Genomic DNA, 26,702 nt, shown 5'->3' on the forward strand with positions numbered 1-26,702 from the left:
TGTCTTTACTTTGCTAATCAGACTGAAGGCACCAACAAAACAAACAGTTAGACCGGAATGCATTCATTGAACCAAGACTGAGATTCAGAAGACTTGATTATATGTGAAAACCTTTAAAGCATTCTGAAGGGTGGGGTAAACTCAAATACTTTCTTTCAATCTGTCTTGTATTCATTTCCCAATCTTCCAGGTGTTGCAGGCTGAGCAGTGTCAGCAATTTTCTGTGCTAAAAATCACGCAACACCAGGTTTATATACCAACAGGTTTATTTGGAAGTATTCATCAGGTAGCTAGTGGGGCAGGATCATAGAACCCAGAATTTATAGTAAAAGATCAAAATGTCATACAACTTATGCAATGTATTAACAAACCTAGATTGCTGTTAAATCTTAATCACTTAGAATGGGGATGAAGTTTCGATTCATTTATATGTAAATCCCAGAACATCTTTCTCGTAACATTCCTGAGATAACTTAACGTTTTATAAAAAAAGGGTGACATCTCAGCTCAGAAGGTCTGAAGTTAGAGTCTGTCTGTATTCCAGTCTTGAGTCAGACTGATTCTGTCTCCAAAGTAGAAATTTATAAAATGTCACATGGACTAACTGCCTACAGATTGTGTGTTTTTGAACAAAATAAAATGTATCTGCAAATACAAATTCACCCTATAGACTTAGATATGTGTGTGTGTGTGCATGTGTATGCACATGTGAGGGAGAAAGAGAGAGAGAGAGAGAGACCGTGTGTGTGTGTGTGTGTGTCTGAGAGAGCATGTGCCTGAGAGAGGGTCTGCATGAGTGCGTGATCGTGTGTAAGAGTATATGTGTTTGTGTGCTTGTGTGAGTGTGTGTGTGAGAGAGTGTATAGTGTAGTGTAGTCACCTGTAGTGTGACATGAACCCAAAATCCTGGTTGAGGCCATTCTCATGGGTACTGAACTTGGCTATCAGCTTCTGCTCTGCGACTCTGTTGTTTAGTGGTTACATTAAAGCTGCCTTTGTGATGCCGGTATTGAACTGCGTACTGCAAATTGTACTGCACTTTCCTAACAGCTCTGACATATTTCCTCACTTCCTTTTTGAAGTGAGTATGATAACAGTAGTGTGGTGGTAACATTAGTAAACTAGTTATTCAGAGATGCCTAGAAAAACGATCTTGAGAGATGACTTCAAATCCATTGTAGTAGCTGGGAAATTATGGTCTGGAATTGAAAAGGAATGATGAACAGCACAATGTGAGATTGTTGTAAATCTACCCGTTATCCTAGCTTGACTATACATGACTGTGCTCACAGTGATGTGATTGACTCATAACTAACTCTGAAATGGCAAGGAGACCTCTCAGGTATACCAACCTGCTGCAGAAAATTACTAAATTTTGGTTCCTTGTTTAGAGAATTTTACTTATTATAATTTATTATTATGAGTGGTTGACTTTGAAATGCAACTCCAATTTTTGGTCTCAGTGTCACATGTTATCTCACTTGTTACCACCTCCCACTCTGAAATGACCCATTTATTCCTACTTTCTGTTTCCTGTCTGCTAACCAATTCTCAATCCATGTCAATACATTACCACGTACCTTGATTTTGCACAATCACCAATTTTGTGGCATTGTATCAAAGGTTTTCCGAAAATCCTTATACACTACATCCAATGCTTCTCCCTCATCTACTCCACTAGTTAGAGCAAACTTTTGATTAACTGACTGCTCCTCCTGATCCTCGGATGCTGCCTGACCTGCTGTGCTTTTCCAGCACCACTCTAATCTAGACTCTGGTTTCCAGCAACTGCAGTCCTCACTTTTGCCTTTTTGATTAACTGACACCTATTGGACCAGGAGTGTGAGAGTTGATCAAATATCCCAGTTGATGAAAAAGTCCACATAATCAATTTAAAAACACACACTAAGTAATAGAAGTGTAATGCGGGTGGTATACACATCACTATTATACTTTATTCACAACATAAAAAAACATTAATAACAATGCAACTTTACCTTAAATAAAACCTTCTGGCAGAGACCCTTCTCACTTGCGCACTCAGCTGACTACTAGGATGTCATACAGATCAAGGTAATATACTAAACTTCTAGTGTTGGAGGCATATAATTTTTACCAGTTTATCAAGAGAGCTGGTTCATAAGGTGCTGGTGAAGTTTGCTGTATAACCTCAAAAAATCTCCAGAAGATTTGTCAAATGCAATTTCCCTTTTATAAATCCATGCTGATTTTGTATGTTACTACTAGTGTTTCCAGTGTGTGCTATCACATCCTTTATATAGACTTTACCTTTTGTCCTACTAATGATGTTAGCTCATCTGACCTCTATGTTCCACTTCTCTCACTTTCTCCTTTTTTAAACAGTGGGGCTAGTTATGTGACCCTCCAATCTGCCAGGACTGTTCCATAATTTTGGAAGATGACAACCAATACATCCAATATTTCCAAGGCCATCTCCATTGTAGATGATTAATACCAAGGATTTATTGCCTTTCAATTCCACTAATTTTTCTACCACTTTTTGTTTACTAATACTAATTTCCTTCAATTCCTCCTTCCCAAAAGATCCGTACTTCTTCAGCCCTTCTGAAACATTTTTTGAATCTTCTTCTGTGAAGATAGAACAAAAGTAGTTGTTTAATTGCTCTGCCATTTCCTTGTTCTCCATTATTTAAGCAGTTGCCTCAGACTGTATAAGGCCTATATCTTTCTTCACTAATCTTTATTCTTTTTACACCGTCATTGATGCTCTTACAATCTGTTTTTACATTCTTTGCAAGTTTGCACTTTTCTCCTCTTAATCAACCCGTTAATTCTCCTTCACTGAATTCTAAACTGCACCCCATCCTCAGGCTTGCTACTTTTTCTAACAACATTATTTGACTCCTGTTTGGATCTGATGCGACCCTTAATTTTTTTGTTAATCATGATTGCACCACTTTTCCTGTTGTGTTCTTTCATCCAAAAGAAATGTATAACTGCTGTAGTCCATGCATTCATTCCTTAAATATTAACCATTGCATGTCCACTGTCAGGCCTTTTAATGAACTTATACAGTCTCTCTGATGCAATTCACAGCTCATACCTTCATCTTTTCCTTTGTTTAGATTTAGGATCCTGGTTTTGGATTGGAGTACTTCACTTTCTATCCCAACGAAGAATTCTATTATGTTATGTACAAGTTTTCATCCAGGACATATCAAAACAAGACTATTAATTCACCCCTTCTCATTGCAGAAAACCAAATCTAGGATAACTTGCCCTGAGTTGATTTTTCAACATACTGGTCTAAATTCCATTTTGTATGTACTCAAAAAATTCCTCCACCATATTATTAATGTAAATGTTCTTTACCTAGTCTATATGTAGCTTAATTAATTACTGTTGCACCCTTGTTACATGCATCTCTAATTTCCTGCTTAATGCCATCCCCTACCTTACCATTATCACTAGGAGGGAAAAGACATCTTCCTCTGATGTTTTTCATTTCTTCTTAACTCCACCAAGACTGATTCCACATCTAGATTTCCTGCACCAATACTCCTTCTCACTAGTGCATTGATTGCATCTTTTACTAACACCATCCCACCTCTGTTTCCATTTTGCATGATACCCTTGGGCATTCTGATCCCAGCTTTGATCATCCTGCAGCCATGTTTGTATTCACAATCATATTATACGCATGTACCACTGTCAGCACTGTTATTTCATTTACCTTATTGCAAATTCTCCATGCATTCAAATATTGTACCCTTAGATATTTTGTACATTTATTTTGTGCTCCAATATATGATCCCCTAACAAGTGAGAACAATTTACCAGTCCCAGATCACATGTAGGGACAGATAAAACCAGGTAAATGTTTATCTACTTAACTGGTCAGTGAAATAACTCCATGAAGGCTGGTATCCCATCATCAAGTCACCCTTTATTTACATGTTCATGGTACATGACACTGACCCAGCTAGCTCAGAGCCATCTCCTAGGGTGAACAGAATCTCTGAACTCCTGTTTACATCTGTCTGCCAGGACTCCCTGATTGGGGCTGTTATTCTGGTCGATTGAGGGAACTCGTATTCTGTGAGGTCCACCAACCTGACCTCCTTATAATCATTACATTGCCAAAGTTAATATCTTCAAATCCATGAGAGAAAACACTTTCTGGTTCAATTAAGGAGAATCCCAAAGCCTTTTATTCTTATATAAGAAGCAAGCGGGTAACTAGAGAAAGGATTGGTCCACTAAAGGATACGGAAGGAAGACTGTGTGTCGAACCTGAGAAAATGGATGAGATTCTGAATGATTACTTTGCTTCAGTGTTCACTAAGGAGAGGGACATGATGAATGTTGAGATTAGAGATAGAAGTTTGATTCCTCTGGATCACGTTGACGTAAATAGGGAAGATGTGTTGGGTAAGCTAGAGATTATTAAGGTGGACAAATCCCCAGGACCAGATGGGATATATACCAGGTTGCTGAGGGAGGCGAGAGAGGAAATAGCTGGGGCCCTGACAGATATCTTTGTAGTATCATTAAACACAGGTGAGGTGCCGGAGGACTGGAGGGTTGCTCATGTTATCCCCCTGTACAAGAAGGGTAATAGGGATTTTCCGGGCAACTACAGACCAGAGAGCCTGACGTCAGTGGTGGGCAAGTTACTGGAGAAGGTACTGAGGGATAAAATCTATTTATATTTGGAAAAGAATGGGCTTATCAGTGATAGGCAACATGGTTTTGTGCAGGGGAGATCATACCTTACCGACACAGAGTTCTTTGAGGAAGTGACCAAGTTGATAGATGAAGGAAGGGCTGTAGATGTCATATACATGGACTTTGGTAAGGCATTTGATATGGTTCCCCATGGTAAACAAATGGAGAAAGTGAAGTGACATGGTGTGCAGGGTGTTCTAGCTAGGAGGATAAAGAACTGGTTGAGCAACAGGAGACAGAGAGTAGTAGTTGAAAGGAGTTTCTCAAAATGGAGAAAGGTGACCAGTGGTGTTCTACAGGGGTCAGTGCTGGGACCACTGTTGTCTGTGATATAGATAAATGATCTGGAAGAGGGCACTGTTGATGTGATCAGCAAGTTTGGAAATGACGTGAAGATTGGTGGAGTAGCAGAAAGCATAGAGGACTGTCAAAGAATACAGGAGAATAGAGATAGTCTGGAGAATTGGGTGGAGAAGTGGCAGATGGAGTTCAATCCAGGCAAATGTGAGGTGATGCATGTTGGGAAGTCTAATTTTAGAGTGAATTATACAGTAAATGGAAGAACCTTGGGAAACGTTGATGAGCAGAGAGATCTGGGAGTGCAGTCACTTGTACCCTGAAGGTTGCTGCACAGGTGGATAGAGTGATCAAGAAGGCATATGGTATGCTTGCCTTCATCGGACGGGGCATTGAGTGGCAGGTCATGTTAAAATTGTACAAGACATTGGTTCGGCCACAGTTCTGGTTGCCACATTACCAAAACGATGTGGACACTTTGGAAAGGGTGCAGAGAAGGTTTATGAGGATGTTGCCTGGTATGAAAGGTGCTAGCTATGAAGAGAGGTTGAGTAGGTTAGATTGTTTTCATTAGAAAAAAGGAGATTGAGGGGGTCCTGAATGAGGTTTACAAAATCATGAAGGGTATAGACAGGGTAGATAGAGATAAGCTTTTTTCCCAGGGTGAAGGATTCAATAATGAGAAGTCACACTTTCAAGGTGAGAGGAATCACGCGGCAAGTACTTTACACAGAGGGTGGTAGGTGCCTGAAATGCGTTGTCAGCAGAGATAGTAGAGGCAGGCACGGTAGATTCATTTAAGATGCCTCTGGACAGATGCATGAATAGGTGGGGAGCAGAGGTATACAGATGCTTAGGAATTGGGTGACAGGTTTAGTCAGTGGATTCGGATTGGCTCAGGCTTGGAGGGTTGAAGGGCCAGTTCCTGGGCTGCAAATTTTCTTTGTTCTTTCTTTGTTCTTTTTATTAGTTCCCTCCCCGAGTACACTTATTTTTAAGTTTGCCATCGGTTCCACAAGATTCTGTGCAAGGTATACATTCCCTGTGCAGCAAAGGATTGAATGATCAATGGAAAGTTTTAGGCATTTTAGGCAATGGAAGGAGGAACTTTGGGCAACATATAGGGTGAATTTGTGTTCTTCCATAAGACTATAAATGTCCATCTGAACCAAAAGACTCAGCTTAATGTGTTACCCAAGAGATACACTTTCAACAATACTGCAGTGTCAGCCTAGATTATCTGCCTGGACCCAGAATGGGGTTTGATTCTATGACATGTTAAGTCAGAAGCAAGAATGCGAATATGTGAATCAAACTACGAAACAGCAACAATACAGAGATTTTCCTAACTGGATATGAACAAATAGGTCGATGATACTTTCAATAAAAGAGTCAAACATTGAATTAAATGACAAGCACACAATCTTCGTTGGGGAAGTTGATCAATTTAAAGATGTATACAATATTTCACAAATTTTAACAACAAATAAAATATTTAAAAGTATTTTTTTTCCAAGGCACATTTTTGGCCTTTTTAAAAATACAGCACTGAGAAACACGCTTAAAATATTTTATCTCAATTAAAACAGAAATGAGTTAAAAGCAAATATCAAGTCAATGAATAAAAATAAAAAGTCAGAAAATTTATCACGAAGTTTACTGAAGAAGCAACTTATTTAGTGTGGCAAATCATGGCTTCTAACAACAAAATTGTGAAAATATTTGATTTTTAATTCATATATGCAATGCCATGGAGAAGGTTATAGACACAGTTAATCAAAGTAAATAGTTTGATGCAAACAATTGAGAGGGAGGGAGTATTTGAAATTATATGTGCACAAAAAGGCAGGGTGAAATCAGTACATTTCTTCTTCTTATGCTGCTTTATACTTTAATGATTTTCTTCATTATCTCTGTCTTTGTTCCTTTGACATTCCACAGGAAAATGAAATTCCATCTTGGATTAAATTTCTTTTGAGGAATTTGTAGTTTCTGCCAAGCTACACTGTAATAAATGTGTAAAACATAATTAAGATGTGTGTGTAGCTTGTCTTGAATTAAATATGAAATTTAATAGAAGATTATACTTACAGTCATGCTTTCCTATTGAGTATCATACTCAATATATCTATTGCTGTTGGTTTTCTTTTTACAGGCCTGAAAAAGAAATTCCATCAAGTGAACTTTTCTATGGATGTAGCAGTATTTTGCTCACTAAATCTGATTTGACATTGCCTGAAGTACAACAGAAGGATCCCACAAGTCCTTTGCAACACTAGTTCATTCATCATAACTGTCGGAGAAATTTGCCCAATAGGTTAGAGATCACAAAGCGCAGCTCAAAGTGAAATTGACAAACAATTTATTGCAAGTGATATTGCTGGAAGAGAAACTGACTAGGCTGACATAGAACTGACAGTCTGTACAGGTAGATCGGAATTTCTCTTCCAAGAGCTGAGGATGAGACCAGTTTTTATAATAATGCTGCACAATAAGGCTGATTAAGAAATGGGGAAAATACAATGTATCTGGAAATGGAGCAATCTAGTAATAAGGATGCTAATTGGAAAACAGTTATCAGATGTAACATCCTGACGGTATCGTTGGTTCCATTCCTCTTCACAGGTAGTTGTTAATGTCTTCTCTGAAGTGGTGAGGTGCTTCCATTGTGTTGCTCTGGGAGCAATCCCCTTACTGGTGCCTCCAAGTCTGACCTGCTCTTTGTGTGGCTTTGGTATTGCTGGGTTGTGAAAGTGCCCTTACGGCTTTGGGATATCTGTGGTGCTCTGTCATTGTTAGTGAGCTTGAAGTGTATTCCTTTGTCTGCGTGGGCTGTGTGGTTTGGTTTGTGAGCCTTCTTGGGCATTCTGGGTGTTTTTGGTACCATGGCCAATTTTGCTTTAGTGGGCCTATCGTGGCTTGGCAGGGTGGGAGATCTTTTCCCACAATAACAAACAGACACAAATTTGTGGTTAATATCCAGTTTATACATATGATTGAAACATAAAACTCACTTTCCGTTAGGGCAGCATAAAACTCACTTTCCATTATGGCTCAGTGGTTAGTGGTGCTGCCTCACTGTGCTAGCTACCTGGATTCAATTTCAGCATTGGGCAACTGTCTGCGTGGAGTTTGCACATTCTCTGTGTGGGGATGCTCTGGTTTCCTCCCACAATCCATAGATATGCAGGTTAGGTGAATTGGCCATGCTAAATTGTCCACGATGTTCAGGGATGTGTAGGTTGGGCACATTAGTCAGCGGTTAAATGTAGGTCGCTGGGAGAGTTACTCTTCGAAGGATCAGTGTGGACTCATTGAGCTGAAGGACCTATTTCCACACTGTAGATATTCTAAATTCTATAATTGTACATCAAAGCAATGGATTGTTTTCATGGTCTCCGTAAGTGTCAACTTTGAAATTAACTGGAAAACATGACCTAAAAGGATTTTCGAGACAGTTCTGATATTACGAGATTTTTACCATTGCCAATGGGAGAATACATTTCTTGATAATTAATAACCTAATTAAAGATGTTATGGTCATACTATTCTAAATTGTCAGCAAAAAAAAATCTGATGCATTTACCTTTCATCAAAAAACAAATTTCCTTCTCATCATGTTGGATTTGCGAACATGTTGAGATGAGGAGGATCTTTGATCCTAATCTTCTTTTATAAATGCAATAAATGTGTGCATTTCAACAGCTTTGAGCAAGATCCATGGATTATTTTGGCTCTGAGTTAATCTTGAGCAATAGATGTTAGTTACATTTAACTTAATAAGACTATAAGTAACAAAGCGACCTTAAGTTCATGAACTTTAAGTGCATTGCTCGACACAATGCAAATCCCCATTGCTGGGAGTGTAACATAATTGACACTGTAGCTCCCAGAGTGGGGTATCTGGTATAAATTATTAATCCTATGTAATATTCAGAATATCATAGAAAAATCCTGTGTTTGAATCTCACATGTTACAAATAAATTCTTCCAAATAATAATTAAGTGCGTACCTCAGACAGCTTTGGCACTGATTTTGCTGAATCATTCTTCAGCCAGATTTCAACTATACCTCTTTACAGAGACATAGAGTCATTGAGCCATACAGCACAGAAAAAAACCCTTTGGTCCAAGCAGTCTATGCCGAACACAATCCCAAACTAAACTAGTCCCACCTGCCTGCTCCTGGCCCATAACCCTCCAACCTTTCCTATTTATATATCTATCCAAATGTCTTTTAAACGTAATTGTACTCACATTCACCACTTTCTCAGGAAGTTCATTCCACAAGCAAACCACCCTCTGTGTAAACAATTTGCCTCATGTCTTTTTTATATCTCTGTCCTCTCACCTTAAAAGTGTGCCCCCTTGTCTTGAAATCCACCATCTTAGGGAAAAGACAAATACCTTCAGCTCTATATATACCCCTCCTTATTTTATAAACTTCTATCAGCTCACCTCTCAACCTCCCACCCTCCAGTGAAAAAAGTTCCTGACTATCCAGCCTTTCTTTATAATTCATAACTTCCATACCTGACAATATCCTGGTAAATCTTTTCTGAACCCTCTCCAGCTTGATAATATCCTTCCTTTAACTAGGCCACCAGAACTGGACACAATAATCCAGAAGAGGCCTCACTAATGTCCAGTTCAACATCAACATAACTTCCTAACTCCGATACTCAAAGGACTGAGCAATGAAGGCAAGCGTGCCAAAAGTCTTTTTAACCATCCTGTCTATACGTGATGCAAACTTCAAAGAATTGTGTACCTGCACCCTTAGGTCCCCCTGTTCCATAACACTACACAAGGCCCTACCATTAATTGTATAAGCCCCACCCTTGTTTGTTGTACCAAAATGCAATACCTTGCATTTAACCAGATTGAACTCCATCTGCCATTTTTCAGCCCAATGTCCCATTTGATCAAGATCCCTTTGTAATCTTAGTAAACCTTCTTCACTGTCCACTATGCCACCAATTTTGGTCTTGACAGCAAACAGACTAACTGTGCCTTCTATATTCTCATCCAAATCATTTATATAAATAACCAACAAAAGAGGACCCAGAACCAATCCCTATGGAACACCACTGGCCATCATCATAAAACATTCCTTAAGTTCTTTTATATTCAGAGTTTTGCAACAACTCCAATGCGTAGCTGGATACACTGTTGAATTGCAGGTTTTTATGTGACTTCTGAAAGGTAATCACCTGAACAAATTCCAAACTTGTGACAAGGGGTAGGAATTGAGTCATTTTAATGACCCAACCGTAGTAACAAAGTAAAGATAAAGTTTATTCCAATTGATAGTTTCAAATATTCTGCACTTCTTAGCATTCAAACCATTTTGTTCATTTTCCTTCAGAGCTGGGGTACATCTTTTAAATATATTTGAGAGAGAGGATTATTCCTTTTTCAGTTTTACAAATGTAAATCCCAAAGTCCATTTTTACCATCTTAACATTGTGCCAAATGGTTCCATATTTGTTGAGAACAAAAGCCACACTTGACCTATGCTCCTCAGTAAAGCTGATTACATTTATAAGATGCAAAACAAAACACACCTTAGACATTAAAATGTATCCATAATACTGAAGCATCAAGAAAACATTGAAAACATGGAGGTATTGCAACTGTGGGATTTGGATGAGCTTTATTGCTCACAATAGCAAAGATATATTTTAATGTGTTAAACTTTTCCAATAGTCACAGTGCACAGTTTGTTATAAATTCTACCATAAAAATGTAGAACCAGTTTTGTACTTTATAAACCAGGCTGAAAGACAGTTTAGAATAGTATGTAAACCACACCTTAGGGCTAGGTGCTCATAAAACATATTGTAATAGCAGGAAGTTATCATGCTTCATTTCATGTCATGTTCTATAATATAATATAGGAATTGTTAGAAACATTTAAAATATCCCTGTTTCTTCCTGGAATGACTACTTTTCTGAAATGAAAAAAATCCCCATCTCAATTATTTTACGAGTATTTCAGTAGGGATGTCTAATGTAAGCTGGATTCTTCTATCATTCAAGACCCCCATTGTACAGTCCATTGGGATTCAGCTATCAGTTTCTATGTTTGTTTAGGATTAGGGCAGGAATTGTGACTTTTCTATGTTTGCTGGAGAAGGTCAGGGTTAGGGTGGGGCAATGATGCAACTTGAAGAGTTGGGCATGCTCATGAGCCAGGAACAAGGAGGTGGACGAGGTGAGGATTGCATCGCGCAAATATAAGGCTGTGTAATTATGTTTTACTGTAACTCCAAATTCTGTAATCAATCTGCTTGATCAGTAAACCTACTTCAGATCTTCAAAGAAACTGAGCCTATGTCATTTACATGTACTTTGTGAGATGGGTAATTTTTGCATTAGGAAAATGCAAGAATATAACAGGAAAAACCCCAGAAATTGCTGGAAAATCTCAGCAGGTCTGACAGCATATGTGGAGTGAAATTAGAGTTAACATTTCAGGTCCAGTGACCCTTCTTCAGAACAAAATGTAACAGATATTGGAGATTAATGAGGTAAAAATTTGAAATCTGAACCTGATCCATCACAAATGTGTTGATGTTCAGTTTGACTATACTGAGTTTGGGAGAGTCTGAGTGTAATGTTTAACAAGGCTATTTTCCTCAGAGGTATCTGACATCAATTGTTGTGGTCTAGATTTCCTAACAACTTGAAGGGAAGTAGATGTTGCCAAATCTTAGTAGATAAGTCATTTTCCAGTCTGGTATGTGGAGAAGGAGAAAGATGAGTGCATATTGCCAGTCCCTCAAGCAAACATTTCACTGTGATCTTTCCCTACCTTTGTTCAGTCAAACCCTCCCATCAGATCTTAGCACCTTTCCTTCAGAGACTCAATTCCCTCCTTCCTCGAGTAATCCCAACTCCACCAATTGTACCCACCCCCCCCACCCCAACCCCCAAACACTCTGCCTCATCACCATAGAGACATAGAGATGTACAACACAGACCCTTCAGTCCAACGCGTCCATGCCGACCAGGTATCCTAATCTAATCTAGTCCCATTTGCCAGCACTTAGCCCATATCCCTCTAAACCTTTTCTATTCATATACCCATCCAGATGCCTTTTAAATGTTGCAATTGTACCAGCATCTACCACTTCCTCTGGCAGCTCATTCCATACACGTACCACCCTCTGTGTGAAAAAGTTATCCCATAGGTTCCTTTTATATCTTTCCCTTCTCACCCTAAATCTATGCCCTCTAGTGCTGGACTCCCCACCCCCGGGAAAAAAAAAACTTTGTCTATTTATCTTATCCATGCCCCTCATGATTTTGTAAACCTCTATAAGGTCATCTTTAAGTCTCTGACGGTCCAGGGAAAACAGCCCCAATCTATTCAGCCTCTCCCTATAGCTCAAATCCTCCTACCCTGGCAACATCCTTGTAAATCTTTTCTGAACCCTTTCAAGTTCCTCAACATTCTTCCAATAGAAAGGAAACCAGAATTGCACGCAATATTCCAAAAGTGACCATAACACCGCCCTGTACAGCTGCAACATGACCTCCTAAGTCCTATACTCAATGGACTGACCAAAAAGGGAATGCATACCAAACGGCTTTTTCACTAACCTATCTACCTGCAACTCTATTTTCAAGGAACTATGAACCTGCATTCCAAGGTCTCTTTGTTCAGCAACACTGCCCAGGACCTTACATTAAATGTATAAGTCTTGCTCTGACTTGCTTTTCCAAAATGCAGTATGTTGCATTTATCTAAATTAAACTCCATCTGTCACTCCTCTGCCGATTGGCCTATCTGATCAAAATCCTGTTGTACTCTGAGGTAACCTTTTTCGCTGTCCACTATACCTCCAATTTGGTATCATCTGCAAATTTACTAACTATACCTCTTATGCTTACATCCAAATCATTTATATAAGTGATGAAAAGTAGTGGATCCAGCACTGATCGTTGTTGCACACCACTGGTCACAGGCCACCAGTCTGAAAAACAACCCTCAAACTACCACCCTGTCTTCTACCTATGAGCCAGTTCTGCATCCAATGGCTAGCTCTCCCTCTATTCCATGAGATCTAACCTTGCTAACCAGTCTCCCATGAGGAACCTGGTCAAATGTCTTATTGAAGTTCATATAGCTCACGTCTATCGCTCTGGCCTCATGAATCCTCTTTGTTACTTCTTCAAAAAACTCAATCAAGTTTGTGAGACATGGTTTCCCACAACAAAGCATGTTGACTATCCCTAATCAGTCCTTGCCCTTCCAAATACATGTACATCCTATCCCTCAGGATTCCCTCCAACAACTTGCCCACCACTGATGTCAGCCTCACTGGTCTATAGTTCCCTGGCTTGTCCTTACCATCTTGTTTAAATAGTGGCACCACGTTAGCCAACTCCAATCTTCCGGCACCTCACTTGTGACTATCAATGATACAAATAATTCAGTAAGGGGTCCAGCAATCACTTCCCTAGCTTCCCACAGAGTTCTAGGGTACACCTGGTCAGGTCCTGGGGATTTATCCACCTTTATGCATTTCAAGACATCCAGCACCTCCTCCTCTGTAATATAGATATTTTTCAAGATGTCACCATTTATTTCCCACATTCTATATCTTCCATGTCCTTCTCCACAGTAAACACCGATGCAAAAAACTTGTTTAGTATCTCCATCATCTCCTGCGTTTCCACACATAGGCTGCCTTGCTGATCTTTGAGAGACCCTATTTTCTCCCTAGTAATCCTTTTATCCTTAATGTATTTATAAAATCCCTTTGGATTCTCTTTAACCCATTTGCCAAAGCTATCTTATGTCCCTTTTTGCCCTCCTGATTTCCCTCTTAAGTATACTCCTACTGCCTTATACTCTCACAGCCTCACTATTTCAATCTCAATACACTCCCTTCACTAATCCCCTATCTTTTCCAGCTGCTGGGTACAGTCCTTAAATCTAATCCTCTTGCAGGCTTTCCCAGATCGCAGCCAGCTTGGAAAGGGAGTAACAACAGGAATTGATGAGATTCTGCTATTACATTCAAAAGAACCTCTCCCTTTGTGGTAGTTCATGGTTTTCTGATCACATATTATGCATATACCCTCTCACTCTCTGCCTCCCCATGAATATATTTGTCAGGAAAAGCCATCATGTAGCCTCTTTGGATGTCATTTTAGTTGACATGTCTAGTGGTGAAAGAAATCATTCTCTTTTGTCTTCCAGGCCATATATTGAAGCAGAGAGCCACTGGTTTTGCTAATTAAATCTACAACTAGATTCCCACATCAAGCTTTGTGGACTTCTGCTTTTACTACAGCACATAACTGCTGGTGGAATTTAATGATATCAGTCCAAGGATTTAAAAAAAGCAGTACCTTAGTGAAATACGAGAACTCAAATACCTGGATTTTTACAGCCATTAATAAAGTTTCACACCGCCACCTACTTCTCTGACTGCTACCCATGGATCTTTGACTGGTTCCTTGCTGCCATCAAGTATCTGACCTAGTACTGCACTCTTTACAGGGGATCTGGGTGTCCATAGATAAGCACTAGGAGGCTTTTTAATAAACTGAAGAATCTTCTCTGAGCACTGCAATATTTAATTCAGGGAGAATGAAATAATGACGTAAATTAGACTTAACTGAAATATCATAATCAGAATTAAAGATAAGGGAAGGACCATAGGGTTGAAGGATAAAACAGAGAAAAAACATTTTTAAAAATCTCCAGTGTAAATAAAACCTGAAGAAATGGGACTCCACACTTGTAAAATTACATTTCAGTCCTAGAGAGGGGTAGTTTGGCAGTAATTATGACTGATCACACTGCTTACATGTTCACTTTTTTCTGAATGCTCCAGCTCTGAAATTTTCTGCCATGCTTAGTGGGTGGTACAGCAACTGTTTAAAAATAAGGAGTTGAGTAGACACTCTTAGAGTCATGGAAGTGCATTGCATAGTTTTAAGGCAGGAGTAGATAGATTCTTGATATTTTTAATTGATTCTTTCACCTCGATGGCATGATAAACATTCACTGTACTGGAATTTTTCTCCATTATTCTGAATGCTACAGCTTTATCTCAGAACACAGACCACTCCATATCTTGGTCTGCATTTTTCTAACTCCTCTTCAGCATTTGTTCCAGAAGTTTCCATTTTTCACATACTCACCTGAATAATTATTTTTCGCCGTGAAAAGATTCCGAAAAAAGCAGTCAGCAAAACAACTGTCAGCCCAGCAACAATTGGTTCAAATGGTACTACATACGGTTTATCTGCCAAATAAAATAACAATTATGGTTTTACAGGCTGCAGCAATTCATAACAAAGTACTTAAAGATGGCTTTATTGGTGGATGGATGGATGATCTCAAAGAACTTTACTGCCAATGATATACACCTGAGGTTTAGGCCCTGCTGTAAAGTTGGAAATACAGCAGTTAATTCACACACAAGTTTCCACAAGTAGCAATATGATAAAGATCAAGATCATTCACTTCAGATATTGACCATGACACCAGGGATATCTTCCCCAATTCTATTCAAAATATTGCTTTGGAAGCTTAATGTCCACCTGAGAGGCATTGGTTGTTATTTGTTCATTGGCCCAGCATTTATTGTCCACAGCCAGTTAGAAATCAACCATATTGCCGTGGGTCTGGAGTCATGTAGGCAAGACAAGATGTAGATTTCCTTCCCTTCAGGACATTAGGAAACTAGATAGGTTTTTGAGACAATTGACAGTGGTCACATGGTTGTCATTAGCTTCTTATTGCAGATTTTTATTGAATGCAAAATATACACCATAGTAGGCTTTGAACCCATGTACTGAGAGCATTTGGTTTATTGGACCCACAACACTACCACTTCTTACTCCATCTCCCCTCAAAATCTCCAGTATCTCATCTGAAAGCCACCACCTTCAATGGTGCAGCACTCCCCTCAGCATTGAAGTGATGTGTCAAACAAGATTATTGTGCTCATGTTCAGGGATGGGACTTGAAGCCAGAATCTTTCATTTCAAGTGAAAGTGCTCCAAACAGAGCCACATCTGATACCTCAGCTCAGCCATTTCTGACACCTCATGAATAATATTCTGCCAATACATCCTTGAAAACAAAAGCAGAAATTGCTGGAGGAACTCAGCAAGACTGGCAGCATTTGTGGAGAGAAAGTAGAGTTTTGCGTCCAGCGACCTTTCTTCCTTAGAAGCAGTTGACTATTGACCAATAGCAAGCATTTTTAATTTATCCATTTCTAATATTGACAACATCTGCGTATTCTATATTCTATGTATATTTTATATTCTGTAACTGCCAAGGGAGAAAAGCCAGTATTTTAGAAAAGAAAAATAATTATTTATATTTGGAATAAACACAAGGCAACATGTATTAAAATAGAATGCAAAAAAGGAGTTAATATATTTGCTTATTTTAATTTGCTTTTTATTCAGACTACAATCTTTAATCATTCCTACCTTTCACATTTAGATGGAAGGTCAAATTGTTGCTTCCAAGTGCAGAGTCAGCCACACAGACATACGTCCCATTGTCTGTGTTCTCTACCTTTTTAATGGATAGAGTAAAAACACCACTGTCCCAGTACACACTGTGTTTGCCTGTCACCATCTTTAGGGCACTGTTATCTTTGTGCCAGGACATCGCAGCTGGTGGATTAGACTTCACATTGCATTGTAGCTTTACATTGTTTCCTGCATACACGTCTATTTGACCATCACCATCCCTGTTCAAAATCGGCATAACTGAAACAATTTAAGAACAGAATTCTCATCACAAGTATGAAGCCATTCATAACTTGTCACTTTATGAACTATTTTTAAATAGAAAAACAGGCCCAGTCAACATAGTTTAGTAAAAGGAAACAGGCCCAGTCAACATAGTTTAGTAAAAGGAAACCCAGTGGATGTGTATTTAGATTGTATTTTAGATTCTATTGTACTTAAATTTCCAGAAGGCATTTGACAAGATGCCACATCAATGGCCATCATGTACATATGAGCTAATAGTGTAGGAGTATAGTACCATGGATAGAAGATTGGTCAGGTAGGAGGAAACAGACAGTAGGCATAAATAATATCTTTTAGGTTAGCAATTTGGAACGAGTCATGTATCACAGGGATTGGGGCTGGGGCCTCAACTATTTACAATCTTTATCAATGACCTGGATGGGGAGACCAAACATATTGTTTCTATATTTGCTGGTAACACAAAGATAGGCAGAAGAGTAAACTGTGAAATGGAGGTACAGAGACTCCAAAGAGATATAGATAGGTCAAGTAAGTGGGCAAATATATTATTGGTGGAATATGGTGCAGGAAAATGCAAACTTTTCCACTTTGACAAGATGAATAGAAACACAGTGTGTTAATTAAATGAGGTGAGAAAAAGCTAGTATGCAATTTTATAGAAAAAGCAAAGGGAATATTAGTGCTAACTGTAAAGGAATGGAATATAGAAGTTGAGATGTTTTGCTACAGTTGTATAGCATATTGGTGAGATCATTTTTAAAGCACTGTATTCATTTTTGGACTCCATGGTGTCACAGTGGTGAGCACTGCTGCCTCACATCACCAGAGACCTGGGTTCAATTCCCACCTTGGGCAACTGTCTGTGTGGAGTTTGCACATTCTCCCTGCGTCTGTGTGGGTTTCCTCCAGGTGCTCCGGTTTCCTCCCACAGTCCAAAGATGTGCAGCTTAGGTGAATTGGCCATGCTAAGTTGCCCGTAGTGTTAGGGGTTGCTCTTCGGAGGGTTGGTGTGGACTTGTTGGGCCGAAGGGCCTGTTTCCACACTGTAAGTAACCTAAATTTCTTCTTATTAAATAGTTTAATTGTATTGCAAACAGTTTAGCGAAGGTTCAATCGACTAATTCCTGGATGTGGGGGTGGGGCAGCGGGGATGTGGGGGGTAGGGGGTGGTGGTGGGGAGGGAGCTGCAGTCTATAACAAATACCATAATTGTTTTGTAAGCAATTTAGAGAATGTTCACTCAACTAATTCGTGGGATTGGGAAGAGTTATCCTGTGAGGAAAAGTTGGACAGGGAATTTCATTTGGAAGAATGAAACTAATGAGGTCCTGAGACTTGCGTGGCTGGATGATATAAGGACGTTTCACTCATGGGAGAGGCTAGACGTAGGGGAATAGTTTAAAAATAAGGGATCTCTCATTTGCAATGAATGTGATGATAATTTTTTCTTTCAAAAGGTCAACATTCTTTAATAAATCAATATCCATTTTTTTGAACTAGGCAGCAAGAGAGAATTCCAGAGAATTACAGAGGTTTTATGTCAGTCTATAGTTTAGCACAAATACCTTTCCCTTTGCAGAACTCAAGTCACCACTGGAGAAGAATGCAGGTCTTTTTTTATATCTTTTATTCAAACACAACCAAACAGATTTTTTTTTCATCCACCACCACTAAAACACCGTTGTTTCCAATTTATCAAACTATATTAAATTTCTGCTAGGGCAATGCAGACCACGAAAGGTGAGGGAGAGGTAGGGAGAGAAGGAGGGGAGCTAGAAGAATGCACATCATAACTACAAAGGCAATATTATTATCTGCTCTCAACCACCTCTGGAAGTTTCCTCATTGAGCCTTAAATAAATTGGCATTTCCAACATTAATGTGGAATACCCCAAGAACAGAGAAGGCAGAGTCATTTAATATTTTTAAGGCAGAGATAGATGTATTCTTGATGAACAGGGAAGTCATAGGTTATCAGTGGTAGGTAGGAAAGATTTGTGGCCATGATCAGATCGCCTATTACCTTACTGAATGGCAGAACTGCCTCAGTGCTGCTCCTACTTTATATCTTCATATTTCCATCACATTAAAATGGCTATTCAAATGATCCCACATTGTAGATAGCAAAGTGTTTTTCTGGACATTAAATAACAAAGGGCTCATGTTGTTTCTAAGCTGCATATTGGATATTCAGTAGACAACAACAGCACACAACCCTATTTTCTGATAAAGTTGTTCATAGGATGTGAGCACCATTTGCTTGGGCAGCATTTTTGCGCATCCCTACTTATCTTGGAGGAGGTGGGAGTGAGTTGCCTTTTGGAACACTTTCAGTCTGTGTGCCTGTGTGTATGTCTGTCTGTGTGTCTGTGTGTGTGTGTGTGTGTGTGTGTGTGTATACACCTGTGAATGTTCCTGTGTGTTTGTGTTTGTGTGTGTGTGTGTTTGAGCAGGCGCTGATATGTAAACTGTTATGGAGTGAGTTCCTAGATTTTGACCTAGTGATGGTGGATGAATGGTGATTTGGACAAATTGCAGGATGGTAGGTGACTTTTAGAGGAGTGTGCCATTTGGATGTGACAGACATCTGTTAGTCTTGTCCTTTTTGGTGATAAAAGCTGTGGGTTTGGAAGATGCTGTTGAAGGAGCCTTGGCGAGTTATGACAGTATATCTTATGTGACGAACAGAGGGAATATGTTGCCAATTGAATGGGCTGATTTGTCCTGAATGATATCAAACTTCTTGAGTATTTTTAGACTTGCAATCATGCAGGCAATTGGACAGCATTCCATTGTCCTGACTCGTAGCTGGTGGACAGGCTTTAAGGAGATAAGGAGTGAGTTATTCACCACAAAATACCTCTGACCAGTCATATGTATGTATATGGGGAGAAAGTGAGGACTGCAGATGCTGGAGATCAGAGCTGAAAATGTGTTGCTGGAAAAGCGCAGCAGGTCAGGCAGCATCCAAGGAACAGGAGAATCGACGTTTTGAGCATAAGCCTGAAGAAGGACTTATGCCCGAAACGTCGATTCTCCTGTTCCTTGGATGCTGCCTGACCTGCTGCGCTTTTCCAGCAACACATTTTCAGCATATGTTTGCATATGGCTGGTCCAGTTTAGTTTCTAATGAATGGTAACTACCAGGATATTGATAGTGAGGGGCTTCATCGAAGGTTATACCAGTCAATGTCAAGAAGAAGTGAAACAGAAATTGAACTGAGATTTACGTTTTCAATTCTAAATGAGTCACACTTAAGCAGGATTTTGCAAGATCCCCACTGGAAGAGTGGTCTAAGTTAGATAAGTAAGAACAGCCGCTGAATCTGGTTTTCCTCTAACTGGGGGTCAGCTAGTTCTTTTAATTCAGAAGCATTAAAAGTTAAGCATCTCGGTGCAACTTAGCAGAGGGTAATATTGACAAACAGAGTGGTGCTGATTAGGGGAATCAGAAGAAAGAGGTGCTCCTATAATTGTGGCTTTTTTCTAATTTTATTTTTATCCTCACCTCTGACCTTATGATAGATAAGACCACAAGACATAAGAGCAAAAATAAGGCCATTCAGCCCATCGAGTCTGCTCTACCATTAAATCACGGCTGGTAAGTTTCTCAAACCCATTCTCCCACTTTCTCCCCGTAACTTTTGTTCCTTTTGACAATCAAGAACTTATCGATCTCTGTTTTAAATATATTCAATGACCTGGCCTCCACAGCCTTCTGTGGCAATGAATTCCATAGATTCACCACTCTCTGGCTGAAGAAGTTTCTCCTTATCTCCTTTCTCCTTTATTCTAAGGCTTTACCCTCAGCTCCTATTCTCTCCTCCCAACATCTACTCTGTCCAGACCATTCAGTGTTCTGTATGTTTCAATTAGATCCCCCTTCATCCTTCTAAACTCAATCAAGTATAAACCCAGAGTCTTCAAATGTTCCTCATATGTTAAACTTTTCATTGCTGGGACCATTCTCGTTGAACCTCCTCTGAACACACTCCAGGACTAGTACATCCTTCCTGAGATATGGGGCCCAAAACTGCACACAATGCTCCAAATGTGACCTGGCCACAGCCTTATAGAGCCTCAGATGTACATCCCTGCTTTTATATTCAAATCCTCTCAAAAAAAATTCCATCATTGCATTTGCCTTCCTAACTATGGACTCAACCCTTTATGTTTACCTTGAGAGACTCCTGGACTAGAACTCCCAAGTCTTTTTGCACTTCAGACTTCTTAATTTACTCCCCATTTAGAAAATAGTCACTGCCTGTATTCTTCCTACCAAAGTGCATAGCCTCACACTTTCCCATGTTGTACTCCATCTGCCACTTCTTTGCCCACTCTCCAAACCTGTCCAAATCCTTCTGCAGCCTCCCACCTCCTCAATACGAACTGTTCCTCTACCTACCATCTGCAAACTTAGCCAGAAAGGTTATTAATGAAGCAGCTGAAGATACGTACAACACTACCCGAAGGAACTTCTGCAGAGATATCCTGGGGCTTAGATGACTGAATTCCCACAAACACAACTGTCTTCCTTTGGGATAAGTATGACTCCAACCAGTGGAACGACGTTTTCCTGATTTCCATTTGCTCCAATTTTACTGAGACTCAGCCATGTGCAGTCAAATGCTGCCTCAATGTTAAAGGCAGACACCCTCAAGTGAACAATGAATCACTGATAGATTTTTTTTAAACTCTGAAATTAACTTTGGCTAACCTGAGGAAATTTGCAGAACTGGAAAGATTTTGACCATAAGTATCCATTGATATCAATTCATACAGGGTCTGAATAAATCAGTAACATCCCTAGCATCATCATAATGAAAAAGACTCTTTTAATCTGTACAGTTTATTGTAGAGTGGATAATATCATAAATTAAAGCATTATTTTAGAACAGAATTTAATTAGAAGATAATTCATTTTGTCAATCTGAGTTAATTAGTTATCCAACGTCCTTGACTATTGCTAGAATCTATTGGGATGGCCATATTGGGATTGCTGGTACCATCACACTAAGCTTAATATTGCGATTTACCTCCCATTCAGAATATGCAATGTAGCTTAAACCCTGAATAGACCACACGGGCCATGAACTCCTGCCATAAGTAAACTTGCCTCTTCTCCCAGTGTACAAATGCCTGGGTAAGATCAATACAATTGATTAAAGCTAATTTTCAATATGGAGTTGTGATTGTATGTATTTTAATTTGCTCATAATTTTACTTAATTATAATCATCAGTCCACTATATTTTTTCTATAAGTAGTTTATGAAAACATTCTCATTTTTTTACAGCCTATTAATTTCATTCACATCTTGGAAAACTTTGAGATATATTTTCTCCACTTCCCCAAGATTTAATTTTATTCAGTTGCTCTTCACAGCTAATTTGCTTAAGACTTGGCATCAAACTCATTTTCTACATGTGTACCTTACCAATACCTTTATTGCAATTTTTAATTCTAATTACTAAACGTGGATAACATGCCTCTAGTCTAATCCAGTGATTGTCTGTCATGATATCAATGTTGACTCAATGAAATTTCAAATTATTTGTTAACTGATTCGTTATGATGTTCAATTTGTGTTGTCAACTACTGCCATAGAATAAAGTAACACCAACATTTAGGCAAATCTGATTTTCTTTCTTGATGCATGTTAGTTCAATTATGGGAAAAAGTGAAGACTGCAGATGCTGGAGATCAGAGCTGAAAAATGTGTTGCTGGAAAAGCGCAGCAGGTCAGGCAGCATCCAAGGAGCAGGAGAATCGAAGTTTTGGGCATAAGCCCTTCTTCAGGAATGAGGAAGGTGTGCCAAACAGGCTAAGATAAAAGGTTGGGAGGAGGAACTTGTGGGAGGGACGTGGGAATGCGATAGGTGGAAGGAGGTTAAGGTGAGGGTGATAGGCCGGAGAGGGGGTGGGGGCGGAGAGGTTGGGAAGAAGATTGCAGGTCAAGAAGGTGGTGCTGAGTCTGAGGGTTGGGACTGAGATAAGGTGGGGGGGGAGGGAAAATGAGGAAGCTGGAGAAATCTGCATTCATCCCTTGTGGTTGGAGGGTTCTGAGACGGAAGATGAGGCGCTCTTCCTCCAGGCGTCATGTTGCCATGGTCTGGCGATGGAGGAGGCCAAGGACCTGCATGTCCTTGGTGGAATGGGAGGGGGAGTTAAAGTGTTCAGCCACAGGGCGGTTGGGTTGGTTGGTGAGGGTGTCCCAGAGGTGTTCTTTGAAACGTTCCGCAAGTAGGCGGCCTGTCTACCCAATGTAGAGGAGGCCACATCGGGTGCAGTGGATGCAGTAAATGATGTGTGTGGAGGTGCAGGTGAATTTGTGACGGACATGGAAGGATCCCTTGGCGCTTTGGAGGGAAGTGAGGGGGGAGGTGTGGACGCAAGTTTTGCATTTCTTGCGGTTGCAGGGGAAGGTGCCAGGAGAGGAGGTTGGGTTGGTGGGGGGTGTGGACCTGACGAGAGAGTCGCGGAGGGAGTGGTCTTTCTGGAACGCTGATAGGGGAGGGGAGGGAAATATATCTTTGGTGGTGGGTCTGTTTGGAGGTGGTGGAAATGACAAAGGATGATACAATGTATCTGGAGGTTGGTGGGGTGGTAGGTGAGGACCAGTGGGGTTCTGTCCTGGTGGCGATTGGAGGGGTGGGGTTCAAGGGCGGAGGAGGGGGGAGTGGAGGAGATGTGGTGGAGAGTATCGTCAACCACGTCTGAGGGGAAATTGTGGTCTTTGAAGAAGGAAGCCATCTGGGTTGTTCGGTATTGGAATTGGTCCTCCTCGGAGCAGATGCGGCGGAGGCAAAGGAATTGGGAATATGGGATGACATTTTTACAGGGGGCAGGGTGGGAGGAGGTGTAATCTAGGTAGCTGTGGGAGTCGGTCGGTTTATAGTAAATGTACTACAGGAGGACCAACACATTTTTCAGTTCAATTATGGGAGTCTAATTAGTACTGTTACAGGCTGGAAACTGGAAATCTTCTTAATTTCTTCATTGGCATTATCCCTCCCCCAACAGTAATTTTGTTCTTCCGTCTTAAGATTGGTAGGTTACTCACATTTGATGTCCAGGCGCACAGTTGTATTAATTTTATGGTTTTTATTTAAATGGCAGCTGAACTTAGCTTCATCGTCATTTTCTGTAATTGGATCAATGCAGACAGTACTAACATTGATCCGATTCTTAGACTTCAAGTTAATTTCTCTGTCTCCACGAAACCAGACTAACTCTTCATCATGGGTGTTGTTGACTGCTGCGCATGTTAATGAAACAAAATCTGAGATATTCCTGATGATAATGTAGTCAGTTGTGATACCATTAATAGCGACATCTACAACTGGATAAAGAAGACAGGCATTATTTTACATGCACGCAACAATAAAAAATTTAACCTAGGAAATAATAAGCACGATAACCTCACAATAAGTTCTATAATTGTGTCATGAAAAGGTTTTTCAACTGTTACAGGGGGTTAGCACAATAATTCCAGAATGAGATTTGTATTATGTGGAAACACATTACTATGAAAGGTTGCAGAACTGTTGCTACAGAACTGTTAATTTGATAATTTGATAAGTAGCCAATCTTGAAAAGGAAAAGTATCTCCCCAGTTTTTTTTAATAGCAGTAGGATATCAGAAAGAAAACATTCTCTAAGTAAAGCCTATCTTTTACCACCCTCATAAGGAGACACCCAATACACCCAAAAAGGTACCTGTGTAGAACATTGTGATGACTTTCTACATCAAGAGTTGAGGGAAAAATAGATAGATCTTGCAGGGTTTCAATGCCATGAAATATGTCCAAACTACTAGTCTTCTAAAGAATTGATTTCCCATACCAATAGGGATCATAATTCTCCAAGATGCCTTGCTGATTTCAGCTGCATTGAACAGTTCCCAATCCAGTCTGTTCAGCTTTTCTTGCTATGGATGTAAGGGTGGCACGGTGGCTCAGTGCGGAGGGACGGGGGATGGGGGAGAGCACGGCGCGGTGGCTCAGTGGGGGATGTGGCACGGGGGCTCAGTGGGGAATGTGGCACGGGGGCTCAGTGGGGGAGCACAGGGCGGTGGAGGATGGGGAATGGTGGTTCGGTGGGGGATGGGGCATGGGGGCTCAGTGGGGGATGGGGCAAAGGGGGCTCAGTGGGGGATGGGGCACGGGGGCTCAGTGGGGGATGGGGCACGGGGGCTCAGTGGGAGATGGGGCACGGTGGCTCAGTGTGGGATGTGGCACGGGGGCTCAGTGTGGGATGTGGCACGGGGGTTCAGTGTGGGATGTGGCACGGGGGCTCAGTGGGGGATGTGGCACGGGGGCTCAGTGGGGGATGTGGCACGGGGGCTCAGTGTGGGATGTGGCACGGGGGCTCAGTGGGAGATGGGGCACGGGGATTCAGTGGGGGATGTGGCATGGGGGCTCAGTGTGGGATGTGGCGCGGGGGCTCAGTGTGGGATGTGGCACGGGGGCTCAGTGGGGGATGTGGCACGGGGGCTCAGTGGGGGATGTGGCACTGGGGCTCAGTGTGGGAAGTGGCACGGGGGCTCAGTGGGGAATGTGGCATGGGGGCTCAGTGGGGGATGTGGCACTGGGGCTCAGTGGGCGATGTGGCATGATGGCTCAATGGGGGATGCAGCACGGGGATTCAGTGGGGGATGTGGCACGGGGATTCAGTGGGGGATGTGACATGGTGGCTCAGTGGGGGATGCGGCACAGGGGCTCAGTGGGAGGGGAATGCGGAGTATGAAGTCATAGAGTCATAGAGATGTAGCATGGAAACAGACCCTTCAGTCCAACCTGTCCATGCTGATCAGATATCCCAACCCAATCTAGTCCCAGCTGCCAGCACCCGGCCAATATCTCTCCAAACCCTTCCTATTCATATACCCATCCAAATGCCTCTTAAATGTTGCAATTGTACCAGCCTCCACCACATTCTCTGGCAGCTCATTCCATACACATACCACCCTCTAAGTTGCCCCTTAGATCTCTTTTATATCTTTCCCTTCTCACCCTAAACCTATGCCCTCTAGTTCTGGACTCTCCGACCCTAGGGAAATGACTTTGTCTATTTATCCTATCCATGCCCCTCATAATTTTGTAAACCTCTATAAGGTCACCCTTAAGTCTCTGACGCTCCAGGGAAACAGCCCCAGCCTGTTCAGCCTCTCGCTATAGCTCAAATCCTCCAACCCTGGCAACATCCTTGTAAGTCTTTTCTGAACCCTTTCAAGTTGTATGTGGTATTGTGGCTCAGTGGGGGTGGGAGAGGGGGTGGGTGGACAGGCATGGTGGCTCAGTGGTTAGCACCAGGGATCTGACTTTTATTCCAGCCTCAGGTGACTGTCTGTGTGGAGTCTCCCTGTGTCTGTGTGGGTTTCCTCCGGGTGCTTCGGTTTCCTCCCACAGTCGGAAGATGTGCAGGTCAGGGGAATTGGCCATGGCAAATTGCCCATAGTGTACAGCAATATGTAGGGTATGTGAGTTAGCCATGGGAAATTTAGGGTTACAGGGATAGGCAGGAGAGTGGTTATGGGTGGAATATTCTTCAGAGGATCGGTATGGACTTGATGGACTGTGTGACCTGCTTCCACACTGTAGGGACTCTATGATACCCTCTTTCCCATTCTTTTTCCCACGCAGGGATTCTGCCAAAAAGGCAGACTGTCCAAAATGGAGATGCTGCAGTTTGCAATGAAAATCTAATCATAAATTGTTTTTATAAATAAATTTGATAATTTAATTTATTTGGAATTCAATGGCTGTGGGCACTCCAGATAAACAAGAAATGTAATAAAAGTACTGTGATTTTCAAAGTATCTACAAATCTGGGATAATTTGGTGCTATACTTTTGATAGATCTGATCTGTAACTTCTTTATTAAATTCATATCCAAAAACAAGGGGGTTCAGTTAGCAGGACAGTTGGTTTGTGG

At 40.9% G+C, this 26,702-nt stretch overlaps 1 protein-coding gene across 1 annotated transcript in view; it reads right to left on the reverse strand.

Moving 5' to 3' along the window:
- Positions 1-255: 255 nt before the first annotated feature.
- LOC122564007 (transmembrane and immunoglobulin domain-containing protein 1) overlaps positions 256-26,702 on the reverse strand; it is a 31,531-nt gene continuing 5,084 nt past the window's right edge. The window contains exons 2-6 of the mRNA XM_043718429.2: positions 23,830-24,108; positions 16,477-16,761; positions 15,172-15,275; positions 7,099-7,164; positions 256-7,012 (exon numbers count right to left, since the gene is read on the reverse strand). Of these exons, the coding sequence (XP_043574364.1) occupies positions 7,111-7,164; positions 15,172-15,275; positions 16,477-16,761; positions 23,830-24,108 (722 nt within the window). The 3' untranslated portion in view covers positions 256-7,012; positions 7,099-7,110. The remainder of the gene's footprint in view (positions 7,013-7,098; positions 7,165-15,171; positions 15,276-16,476; positions 16,762-23,829; positions 24,109-26,702) is intronic.

This window comes from Chiloscyllium plagiosum, unplaced genomic scaffold, assembly GCF_037043375.1.
Source record: "Chiloscyllium plagiosum isolate Xiang-an unplaced genomic scaffold, Cpla_swu_hap1 HiC_scaffold_31, whole genome shotgun sequence".
NCBI classification, from domain to species: domain Eukaryota; kingdom Metazoa; phylum Chordata; class Chondrichthyes; order Orectolobiformes; family Hemiscylliidae; genus Chiloscyllium; species Chiloscyllium plagiosum.